The 12,665-nt window shown below is 34.6% G+C and overlaps 1 protein-coding gene across 4 annotated transcripts; it reads left to right on the top strand.

Annotated features, from left to right (window-relative positions):
• The first annotated feature begins 5,260 nt into the window (after positions 1 to 5,260).
• Positions 5,261 to 11,523, top strand: LOC111383397 (ELMO domain-containing protein A-like). 4 transcript variants are annotated; one of them, XM_023007521.1, is made up of 10 exons: positions 5,747 to 5,876; positions 6,004 to 6,135; positions 7,640 to 7,749; positions 8,162 to 8,230; positions 8,373 to 8,488; positions 8,604 to 8,658; positions 9,499 to 9,619; positions 10,198 to 10,245; positions 10,490 to 10,584; positions 11,136 to 11,443. In XM_023007521.1, exons 2-10 carry the CDS (start codon positions 6,111 to 6,113, stop codon positions 11,235 to 11,237), a joined length of 741 nt encoding a protein of 246 aa, XP_022863289.1. In that variant the 5' UTR covers positions 5,747 to 5,876; positions 6,004 to 6,110; the 3' UTR covers positions 11,238 to 11,443. The 4 variants fall into 4 exon arrangements, 3 of the variants coding, with proteins under 3 accessions (XP_022863287.1, XP_022863279.1, XP_022863289.1); XR_002700739.1 differs by lacking the exon at positions 6,004 to 6,135 and having other exon boundaries at positions 5,261 to 5,876; positions 10,198 to 10,348; positions 11,136 to 11,333; XM_023007519.1 differs by lacking the exon at positions 6,004 to 6,135 and having other exon boundaries at positions 5,264 to 5,876; positions 9,511 to 9,619.
• The last annotated feature ends 1,142 nt before the right edge of the window (positions 11,524 to 12,665 follow it).

The raw sequence follows: 12,665 nt of genomic DNA, 5'->3' as shown, positions 1-12,665 counted from the left end.
CCAGAAAATTCATAATCCGTGCATTTCTTCATTCAGTCGAAGCAAAAGTTCTTCATCTTTAAAGAAATGTTCCCTAGTAAAATAACTTGATTTCATTTGCTTGGTCCTTAAATAATTTCAACTCTATATAATTTATGCATACTTCTGATTGAAAGTCTTGTGTTTCTTTGTAATATTGATTGATGGATCATCATACCGAACAAAATCCGGCCTTTCTTGCTTGGCATGTTATTGGATTTGGACCTCCTCAGATGTTTTATGATAATGTTGCAATGAAATAAATACCTAACCAAGTAGCATGTCACAACCACTTCACCATGCACAACGCAATTTTGCCTTGTTTGATAAAATAGATCGTGTAACAAAAAAGAAATCTGTGTTTTAGTCCATTGACAGATAAAATACTTGACAAAATATCAAAATAAGCTTAGGTAAGTATCTCATGCCTTTCTCGACTGACCCGACTGGAGAAGTCATTTTTGGAAGAGAAAATATGACCCTTCTCGTCTATTTTGTGGAGGTGGAGTAAGAAATTGGAAGGGGCACAAGTCATCTTCAAATTAATAAATGGAAAAGTGAATGCGGTTTGTTTCTTGTTTCTTGAAAAAGAATCAAATTTTCTATCACATCCTTCATAACGTAAGGATTAGAGTTCAATAGGTCGGAGTACTATTATGTTAAAGTAAAAATTGTATCTTGAAATCTTGTTAATCTTGATGAATTCAATAAACAACAGTTTTCAATAAACAGGTATCGCACACTTAATCATCTTGATTGAGTACAAAACAATAAATAAATAAAGTTGGCCGGTGAAATTCAGTTCTTATTAAAGGATTTTGGAGGGATAATTATATTTTAAAATTGAGTATATCCCATTCTCTTGTTCTTGTTAATTGTGCTCACATTTCATCATCATTTTTAAGGCGGATCCCGAATTTTCACATATCTCCCAGTCATTGAAATCTAGCAAATGGTATTTGTGCTCTGTGTTTGTTTCTTCATTTTCCCTTTCCCAACATTTCATGATTTATATATATACAGATGAATACACGAGAAATGATTTATTAAATGACAGTGACATAATACATCAATTCAACAAATCAAATTTATTAAACGTCTGGCCCTACTCGCAACCAAATCGACTTATGAAAATCGAACAAATCGACTTATGAAATTCTAACCAGAATGAATTGAAGTCCTAACCAGAAAGAATCAAACAAATCGAATTATGAAAATCATTAGTTAAAATTAGTTCCAAACTCAATTTAACTAAAATCAACATGCTCAATTCACCTAATTCTTGGAATATGTAAACGACTACAACATGAGAAGCACATTTAAAATTCGACTGAATACAATCTGATGACCTACCATTGACATACATTTCTCTTGGTTGGATATAGTTATACTTAGATTCCAACACCTTATCAAATTAGTTTATTTAGAAATTCAAGATATGATACGATAATGTGTTTTGCCTTCAACAATTGGTACACCTATCTAGTAACAATTGTCTGTCAGAACAGGGGTGGTAGGGGACCCTCAAGGTTGGGGTTCAACCTTTTTTTTTTTTTTTTTTAAGTAGCAATTGTCTGTCACCTATAGGTCTCTTACTAGCCTTCTCGTGCCCCAGCTCTAATCCAAATGACGTGTTCTTCCTTCACTATTCACATCGCGAAATTGAAATTTTTTTGACATTGTCGTTACATACTGCACACTAGGTGTCTTTCATTTAATTCGTTTGACTAAAAATTGATGTTACATTAATTAACTATATTTTCATGATATCATAGTAAATGCACAAACGATGGTCCCTTATGTTATGTTAGTCACATTTATTTCTAGCTTTCAACACAATGATGTTGAGACTTAAGCCAGTCTTCATAGCTTTGTAGCTTTCACTATATCTCTTATTAGATATTTTATGTTGCTTTTCCGAGCACAACCCTCACCCCATCTCCCCTCTGCTTTAGGGTTAGGTGGGTGGGGTTGGTTCTATAATTCAATGCATTATAAAATTTCAAGTCGTTTGAATACGAAATCAATGACTATTGTATAAGGGTTTTAGATAATTCATCTTAACAACTTTGATGTTTAAAAGAGAATTCCAAAGTTCGATCATAAACAAAGAGTTCAAATGAGTAATTGATTCATCTGAAGTATCAAGAAAATAGTTAAATTTCAAGATTCGTGTTCTCAAATGAGTTACCAACTTCAATAGAACCTCTAAACTTTATATTTGGGGAAATCTAATCACGAGAATACTACCATTAATTAGCATCAACATTGGCCATATGAGTTAATGAGATAACCAAGAATCATGCAAATTAGCTTTTTCCTTCCGTGGGCATTAGGTATTGAGTAAAGCGGGATTGAAAAGGAAATGTCCCATGAAGAAAAAAAAAAGTCTGTGTACAATGTTTCTTTGACATTTTTAGAGCTTTTTCTAAAGAGAAGCAAATATTGGACCACGACAAAACATTGTTGGCACATGAAATAATTAAAGTCACGAGACATCCTAAACCCAACTTGCCTACTTTTTAGCTACCTCGTCTTTTCTTATACTTTTAACTTATAAAATTCTTGTTTATTATTATATTATATCAACTTGCTTTTGCACTAAATTATATATATTTAGTACAAACTTTTAAATGGATTTGATACTCATGACCCCTTTTTCATTATAATGAAAAGTTAATTGTATTTTTGTATTGTATGAATGTGTTTATATCACGTCTTTAATCATTTGAGTTAACATGGCTGGAGAATCATAAATAGTTCATGTCTATCTATAGTAGTTTTGATCGATTAGACTTTTTTACTTGTACGCCCAAAAAATAAAATTCTGATCCAAGCCTTTATTTTCCGTTCAAAATTTTTTATCCACACTTAGAATCAAAATTTTTTACCTTTGGTCGTGGCTGATTTGAAATCCACGTCGAATCAAGTAAGGGTCCACCTTGACTTGATTAGAGGAGCCCTTTTCATCAAGAGAATGGACAGATGAACTCGGAACATTGACCAAAGAGTTTGTTGACACAGGTAGACCATGGAAGATATATGTAACCACAAGTAAACTACAAAATTGGGTTGTTGGGGGTGGAAGCTTCAATTGGATCTAAAGATGGTATCAGGGTCCACGATAGCCAACACCCCATGTGAGAATTTGGGCTCCTTTTTAAAGGGAAAGACGAAATCCAAGTGATTACTAAAAGGTAGGCACATTAATTAAGCCCCTAATCTTCTTGTTCTCGATTTGATTTTTAAATTTTTTTTTCCTTTTTTTTTTAAAGCTAAGCACTTTTTGTTGGGAGAAGAATATATTCGTGCTTGCTTCATGAGTCAATATAAAGTATGTTTGGGAGTGATTTTTTTGTCCAAAAAATTGATTTTTTGATCGTTATTTCACTATCACATCCGTCATATTTGATTTTTTCTCTCACAGGTGGACCCCACTTTTCTCCTAACGATCAAAAAATCAATTCTCAAAATCACCTCCAAACAGGCTTATAGAGTATACTCTAATTTGACTCTAATGTCAAAATGTTTGACTAAGTTTTTAAGCTCGCTAATTATTTCTTTTTTCTAAGGCAATAAGTAGTTTGTTATTTGTCAACAAAATTCTTTTTTAGTGAGCTTTAATCTTAACTTAACAGACTCAAAGTCATTGTTTGGTTGCTGCTTTGTGGTTGCAGTCGATCAAATTATAAAACAACGTATGTACAATTGAGATGGAACTATAGTTGCTCAATGGAGGGTTTTTGCCATTTAGTAGAATTTCTTTCATAATTGAAAGTCACAAGATTCTTAAAACTTATCAAGAATTAGGCAGAAATCTCGATTATTTGTAAGAGTCTAACATTTTGCCCTCGACTACTATCGTATGAAGAGTCCATCGGTAACACATGATGATGAATTTGAAACTATGCTCAATGCAAAGAGATTAAAGTTTAGTGATGTTAAGAAAGGGTAATTGGTACAAAACATCCCTACCTTTCAAATTTATTGTGGAAAACATCTCTACCTTCCATTTTTTAACATTTTCGTCCCTACCTTTCATCTTTCTTTGCGCTGAACGTCCTTTTTATCAATTTTTAACGTAAAATGATTAGTATACTCTTCTATTTAAATAAAACAAAAAAATAAAGGAAAAATAAAAAATAAATTGCAACTAGGCCCAAACTTTTAAAAAAGTGCAAATTAGTCACACAAATTATAAAAATATTAAAAAAAAAAAAAACTCTCTCACCTCCTCCTAGCTATGATTTTCACCACATTTTGGCCACCATGGCCACCGGATCACGGTACCAACTTAAAGCCCTTACTGTCATTTACACAACTCACCCAACAGTTGGCCCTAACTCCAGGTGAATTGGCCGGAATTTCTCTCCAAAATTTGGTAGTCGCACAATCAAAACTGTTGGCAGCCCCCTTTTCGACGACTCCCAACCCAAGCCCAACATATTGGTAGATTTCCCTCATCATGATGCATCAAACCATGGTCCCAAAACACCTACTCAACCACCCAATCAACATCTAAAACCAAACATTTCGAACGTAGTCATCACGCAGGTTTCAAGCGAAATTCCGACGTCTATGGTGGACATTATGATTGCGAACCACCATATTTAGCACCATCTCATCACGATGAAGCTATTACAAATATGGGTCTTCAAATATTTTGCACAAATCAAGCAATTGATTTGAAGACAGTTCAAAGTATATAGGTTTAGATCCCCTTTCAGTTGAGTAGTATTTGTATCAAATTTCTATCATATGTGTTTGGAGTTAATGGCAACAGTTGTGGTGTGAGCTCCAATGGTTTTAGCGGTGACAATGATGGTGGTGTAAGGAAGGGGAGGTGAAGAGGATTAAGAAAGAGTTTTTTTATTTGTTATTTTGAATATTTTAATAATTTATTTGGACTAATTTACACTTTTTAAAAAGTTTGGACCTATAGTTACAATTTATTCTTTATTTTTTATTTAAATAGGAGTGTATTTTGGTCATTTCACGTCACAAAATGATAAAAAGAACGTCCAACGCAAAGAAAGGTGAAAGATATGGACCAAAATGTTAAAAAGTAAAAGGTAGAAATATTTTTCACAATAAACTTGAAAGGTATGAACATTTTGTGCCAGGTACCCGGTTAAGAAATAGCATTAAAAATTTTAAAAATAAAATATTCTATTGTTAATAGTTAAATTTTTAGGCTCTAATAAATTAATAGCGTTACCAAAGTCCATATCATCTTCACAAAATTATCGCCGCCTCTCCCTCTCTCTCTCTCATAAAACAAGCGAAGAGCACGCGACCCAGCTCAAAAGAACAGTCCAATACAAACAGAACTTCACCATTCCGTAGAGAGAGAGAGAGTAAAATGTAGAGAGAGAATTTATCTGCTCGCTATCTGTCAAGCTGTGTATGCAAAAATCAACAGCATATACGTACATGTATAAAAGTTATATTGGTTCTATATATGTGCGCATATCTATAACTCGATACAGAGAAATTTTCGAGTTTTTGTTAATATACAGCGGATCTTGAAACCCCAACAGAGAAATCTTCAATAATCTTAAATAAATCATTTAAGAAAGCACTCGTTGGGTTAAATTCGTTGCACATTTCGCCGAAGATTCTCGCGATTTCAGTTCGCATTCAAATTTCGGTTTGTTGCATTCGAAGGAGTTGGTGAAATTAGTTAATTAAGAGTATTGAGAGTTTTTCTTTGGTTAGGATTGGAATTTTCGGGAAATTGATTGACTGAAAAAAGAGTAATAATAGAGGAATGGATGATAGAGGAGGAGGATCGTTTGTGGCGGTGAGGCGAATTTCGCAAGGTCTTGATCGAGGGAACAATTGCCATTCTACTTCCGGTATACCGTATTCCATTTTCTTGTACTTTCCATCTCTCTATATTTTTTTATGTTTCTCTCTCTATCTCTTCACTTTTCTTGTACTTTCCGGTATATACTTTTTTATATCTACATCTTCGTCTATTAGCGCGCGGGGGAGTGACTCTACCCGGGTATATGTATGTATACCAGTATTTATGTGTACACTGAATATTCTGGAGTTCTAGATCTCTGAATTTGAAATTAGTCTAATTCATGCCTACTTGCGTCGAGATTCTTGGTTAGTTTCCTATTTATTATTCTGAATTTGTTTTCAATTATTAATGTTCTTTACTAACACTCATTGAATTACCGGAAATTATTTGGTCTTGTTCTATATGTATTTGTTTCGAATTTTTTTGGCACTTCGTAAATATATTTTTTTTAGCTCGAGGTCTTTCCTGTCACTTTGTAACGGTGCGTCGAGGTGATAATACACACTCTTATGATATGCTTTTGACGCATGGTTGCTAGAGGACAGTACGCCAGTGCAGACGTTTGAATTTCAGTGCTTTAATAGATACTAAATTGAGCATGTCACCTATGGTCTATGGAATAGTTCTTGCCTCGTGTTGGGCTGATGCATAAAAACAAGCTGTATTTTTCTTCTAAACATTTTATATCTGGGACTTTTGTTGTTAGTAGAGCTCTTATTGCCGTCTTTCAATTCCTAATAGTAAATACTACTTGTCATACACTATTTACTTAAAGATTTATTAAATTTTTTTTAGAGAACAAATAATTGTATTTTTTTTACTGCACATGTTTGAAATGAAGTCAGCATGTGACAGAACCATTTTTTCTTCTTATTTTGTAGCTGCAATACAATTACTGTTTATGTTTGCATTGAGGGGTAGTTCAGTGGTTAGGTCTTAAGCTTGCTCCCCGATGATTACCGTTTCGAGTCCCTCGGGGCTACTAAGGTGAGCATCCGGCTATAAATTTCAGAGTACTGTGGGATTAATTGAGTTGCGTGTAAGTTGGCCCGGACACCCATGGTCATATTTAAAAAAAAAAAAAAAAAAAAAAAAAAAGGGCTATACTTGCATTGATGAATGGGCGGAGCATTGCCATTAAGCTGCACATCACCATTCTGTGTTCGTCTGCAGTCAGAAGACAGCATTCGAACACTACATGAATTTGGTTTTTGGATCTACTGCAACTAGACATTGTACTATTTTCAATTGAAATGTAATGCATGTATAAATGCAACCTAACACTATCAAAATTAAGCATATGAAAACTTTCAGATCAGGAGAGGTATTTCTCTCACATAAATGTTAAAATTTCTAATCGTCTTATTTGTTTTTTGCAAGATTTATGTTTGCAGAGTTACTTCAAGTTGCAGTTTTGTTGTCCATATGATATGTGATCTAACATACACCTCTAAAAGATATAATTGCTGGACAGACGTTGGAATTTAGAGCATAATTCTCCCATAGTACCCTTTTATCTAGCCAAGTTGATTATTTTTTTCTTTTGGCTATTGAATATTATGATCAGACCTAGAATGATATGAGCTTCTCATTAAAAGCTACCTACGGTTGAGTTTTTAGAATTGGAGTTCAATCGCATGCAGATAAAACTGTGGTATGTGCTTTTTGGAGGAAATTGACTATTACCTTTTTTTTTTTTGGTCTTTGTTTCTCAGCGTATCTTATTTAATCATAGTCTCTCTAGAGAATTCCTAATTTGCCATGCCCATTTCTTTTTCCAATCATATTCTTTGCCAATTTTTGTTACAGCGGAGGTTGTGGCAGGATCAGCAGCGTGGCTAGGCAGAAGCCTTTCATGTGTTTGTGCTCAAAGATGTGAGAGTGATGCTCACCCATCATTTGATTTGACCATTTTGCAGGTAATTTTCTGGTTGGTTTGAGTTCTTTGAAATTTAGTTTCATGGTCCTTGTCGAGGTCAATTTGTGGGATAGCACGGGGTCTAAAGCAAGTCCTATTTGGATATCAATGTTCAATGTTCTTGACTACTTTGAAGTTGGAACATTGATTTATATGTTTTTTACTCTCCGCACCAAACTGATGAGTTGCATATATGCGTGTGTTTATGTATCAAATACTCGTTCCTGCATAAGTTTGTATTTGATCAACTGAAAAGACTAGTGTGTCTATTGAGTGATTGACTTAATGCAGTTAAAAGAAGTACCTTTCTTCTTTGCTTTTGTTTTGTGCTATTTGATTAATCATCTTTTTGGCCCACGATTCTATAACATAAGCCATTAGATCTTGATGTCTCATTTCATTTTTTATTTCAGGAGGAATGCCTACAGAGGCTACAGAATCGAATAGATGTTAACTATGACAGTTCTCTTCATGAACATCAGGTGTGGTTTAGGGATAGGTTCTGTATGTTTTTTAATACATCATTCTGGCCAGACAGATTGGAGAGGCCTCCCTTCTATTTTAAGATTAGACCGAACTTTGAGGGGTGCTTCTCTTTCTCAAAGAGTAAGCTTTTGTCTATAGGAAGCTCTTAGGGCACTGTGGAATGCAGCCTTTCCCGAGGACGAACTCCAAGGTTTAATATCTGAGCAGTGGAAGGAAATGGGTTGGCAGGGAAAGGATCCATCTACAGACTTCCGGTATGCTATTATTTTTTTCAACTTTCTTCATGTCAAATGCAGTTTTTACTATAATTTTTATGGTGGTTATGCCACGGTTTTGTAATCTTCAAATGTGATATGCTCTTTTTGTTAGGGGCGGTGGTTTCATATCTCTAGAAAATTTATTATACTTCGCAAGAAATTTCCCAGTATGTCTCTCTTTCTCTCTCTCATCTTGATAATGTTTGTTTTCCTGTCTAATGCGTTTGATCAAGCTTATGAACCTTGGTGTAATTACTTGAGAATGGCTCCTTATTGATAATGAAACTTTTATGCATTTTTTTTTTTTAATTGTAGTAATCTGCATATCTAGAAGAATGACTTGTAGTTCTCACGATTGCTCATTTTTATAGTAAATGTTTGCAAAATTGTTGCTTTGTATAATACAAAAGCAGCCAGAAAATTCACTTTATTGCAATTTATTGCCCACCTGAATGGTTTGAATATAAGTTTTGGTCATTGAGATCTTTCTCTGCGTGGGAATTTGATCATGGGCTGCATTTTCATACCTTCTTGCTTTGGACTTTCCTCACTGTCATGGTCTTGTTTCTTCTAACTAATATTGATATTATTTGTTGAACTGAAGTAGATACTGTTCATATGTTTGAATTGATTTCCTTTTTATCTTAAAAATATAATACTTTGTTTTGCTTTTTGATTTTGGAAATTTGGGGTAGAAAGCCTGCATATTGCTACCTGTTGGCTAGAGTGAGGAAAGTTCTGCAGGACCAGAAATACATTAGAATAAGAGGTGGCTTTATGCCACATGGTATGCGGGCTGCTTTGGGAAAGGTTAAGGAACATGCCTGTACATACATACAACCTTCCTCCTTGCCATCGGATTTGTTTGACATTTTTTATGGGGGTTTACAAGTCCAACATTCTGTCTACAGTTTTTCCGTCATTTTTGTTCATCTGCGCTTTTTTGTTTTCCATTCAGTGGGATATGCAGGTCAATGTTTGTTTGCTTCCTAATTTTTCTCCCGCAGAAATCTTTTCAGGAGCTTCTTCGAAAGCAGCAAGGTGATCGGGCATTGTGGGAATACCCATTTGCTGTGGCTGGTGTCAACATCACATTTATGCTTATTCAGATGCTTGATCTTGAAGCAGGTGAATTTTATTTTATTTTTATCTTGTTGCCAGAAAGGACCCGACCTTCTCAATTTTGACAGCAAAGGACTACTATGTGACCAAATAACGAGTTTTGTGATAGTGTTTTCTTTATTGTGGTTACTCCTAAAAATATATGTGGATCCTTTAACACCTTCTCGACCACCCAAAAATAAATAAATAAATAAATAAAATAAAATAAAATATAACCATCAGAATCCAAGATTGACCTTTGTGGAAATGAAAATAATCTTCATCTTTTTTTAATTATAATTGATGAGTCTGGATCACTTACTGATGTTTTGGTTTGTTTTTTTACGTTTCCACACTTTTGCTCATAAAATAGTGGCTTAAGTGTGGATCCAAAATTCTTTTCCATGGTTCCTGGCAAATGCTTTTCAGGGATGTGAATAAATTGCAAGAATGCAAGCAATAGCTTTCCAGATTTCACTTACATGTGCAAACAAAAAGATATTAGCAAAATCTTGAATGATTCGGGGAATAATCCCACAACATAAATGAGATTTTGAATGCTTGATGTTTGTTTCATCAGCTGACATTTTGTCTTACCATTCCAGTGAAGCCTCGAACGTCGGTAGGAGCTATCTTCTTGAAGTTTCTTGCAGGTACTAACCTCCACATCCGCCATACCGAATTAAAGTCTCAAAAGTGTTAATTTTGACATTGAAAGAAGTGTGGATATTCTTTATGTTCTGCTCATTAGATCAAGTAAGCTGACATTTTAGGTGCCCATTTGATTTTTTTTTTTGGGTGGATAACTCACAAATTTGGCAAAAATTTCTTTATTTCCTAAAGGGAACTTGTTAGTGTTAGCTAAAGCATGAATTCTTCCTGCTTTCTACATGTCAGAGAATGAATCAGCATTTGACCTTCTATATTGCATCGCATTCAATCTAATGGACCATCAGTGGCTAGCCATGCATGCTTCTTACATGGACTTCAATGTAAGTTTCTCCTTTTTGTTTATGTGATTAAAAATAGCATCAAATTTACACTTTCTTCTGCCTGCATCCCGTCCATCTTTACCGGTGCTGTAGAAATTTCTGGGTTTTAGGTTTTGTTAACTGAAAATAGGACTTTAGAAAGTGCATCAGGACTGGGAAATGACTGATTATATATGGGTCAATTTATGAAAAACAATGAGCTACTGATATCGTTTTTGCTAATTTTAGGTCAGCCTTTTCTACTTTGATATAGCCACCGATAATGATTCTCTTGTATTTAGAACCTATGAACTACTTCTGTTATTTGTTGTGAAACAATATGACTATTACTATATCATCGTGTGATTAAAAAAAAAACATAGAAAATTATGTAAATTTCTGGTCATATCGGTTAACCAAATTTATCTCTACAGTTTATCATCATCTCTTCAAACTTTTATAACATTTAACAGCGGCACATTTATGATACTCCTTTCCATTTTCTTCCGCTTACATATTTGTGAATGATTCATTTATACCATTGTTTTGTTTTCTTCTGTGGTTCCCTCAAGACTGTGATGAAAGCTACTCGTCATCAACTGGAAACGGAGCTTCTGCAAGAAGACATTACACGCCTTGAAGACTTGCCCTCATATAGCCTCCTTAGTCAATAGTATGACAGCAGTAACATTTTTGGAAGACAAATTGCCTTTTTATGATAGATTTGTGATCTAATGGCAGCTTCTCAAGTTCTGTTGTGAGTCTTACTCTTTTTAGTGCTTTAACTAGATTGCTTCGGGGCTCTCCGATGTTAGATTTGTAGGCCATTGGTCTTTCTTGCGAGTGTGGATGAAATCGAACAAAGTAATTTGAATCGCTATATCGTGATTGCTTCAACTACAGGATATGGCGAAAAAACCAAGTAATTTGAAATTGTTCTTGCTAAGCAAAATATTTTTTAATTACCTGCTTGATCGATCAATGTATTAATAAGTTGGGGTCTGATTCAAACGTGTTATTAATAGATTGCAGATTGGTGGCTCCAATAATCTTCCTGCCAGTAGTCACCATATCCTTACCCTCTCTCCCAAACCATTCCAACAACAGGACCAGAGATAATGTGCTCGACCAGCTTATTGAAGCAGGGCTTTGCAGATAAATCAGCATAGTGCTTCTCAGCAAAAGGGCGATCCACAGCGATGAGCTTCAAACCTGTAACAAAAGAAAATTCATGACGATGGAAATCATAAGTAGAAAATAAATCAAGGCTTTTTTAATAATGTCAGTGCCAAAAGTGTTATCCTCCTCCCCTCTGAACAGGTATAAGGAAAGATTTACATGAAAGAGGGAGAAGCATGTAGAATTTTTTACAATGAAATTTGACTTGAACGTTGCCGTTCATCCAAATGCACTGATTTTCTTGAATGTGAATTACAAGGTGAGATCATTGATGAAGAGGCATGATTAAACAAAAGGAAACAACTTTTGCATGATCACTTTAATTGAACCGAGAAAAGTCTTTTAGAAGTGAAGATACATTGCTCAAATTGAGATACTGCTAGATTTCAACAGTCACGGTGCTTGAATTGGATCATTTACAATGTTCGAGCCATTCCCATATCACTTTGACTAGGTCCAATCTAATATAGGTCAAATTTCAAAAGAATTTATTCAAATAAAATATTTTAGTTTAACCTGAGCCTTGAGCTGAGTTGCTCAACGGTGACCCAAACTTGTGCGGGTCCTTTCCCCTCCATAAAACTTGGGTACTTCTTGGGGCCCAAGCTTATTTTCAAACTCTGTCAATAAAGTTATTAAACTTTCAACACTTATAATTATGGTGAGATTGAAAACTAACTTCTTCCATTCCTTTCTTCTTATTCTAAAGGAAAAGTAAGAATGAAAAATTGAGTCCCTAATTTACTTTTCTTTTAGGTTTAACCAAACAAGCTCTAATTTCATCGGGCAGAATGCCAGAATCCCTTCTTTTTGACTCGTACACTTTCGAAAAGTCGTGGACGGTAATAGATAAGAAGCAATAATTTGAAAGTTGAAAAAGAAAAAAGCTACCTTTCAAGGAGAATACTTTCTTCTCAAATCGG

Source organism: Olea europaea, chromosome 3 (genome assembly GCF_002742605.1).
Source record: "Olea europaea var. sylvestris chromosome 3, O_europaea_v1, whole genome shotgun sequence".
NCBI lineage: Eukaryota > Viridiplantae > Streptophyta > Magnoliopsida > Lamiales > Oleaceae > Olea > Olea europaea.
This window is presented reverse-complemented; position numbering and strand designations above follow the sequence as displayed.

Excerpts from the sequence above, each read along its gene's own strand:
- LOC111383397 (XM_023007511.1), top strand. The coding sequence starts at position 5,789 with ATGGATGATAGAGGAGGAGGATCGTTTGTGGCGGTGAGGCGAATTTCG. Across the intron at positions 5,877-7,639 it reads CAATTGCCATTCTACTTCCG|CGGAGGTTGTGGCAGGATCA; the intron begins GTATACCGTATT and ends TTTTTGTTACAG. Across the intron at positions 7,750-8,161 it reads TTGATTTGACCATTTTGCAG|GAGGAATGCCTACAGAGGCT; the intron begins GTAATTTTCTGG and ends TTTTTATTTCAG.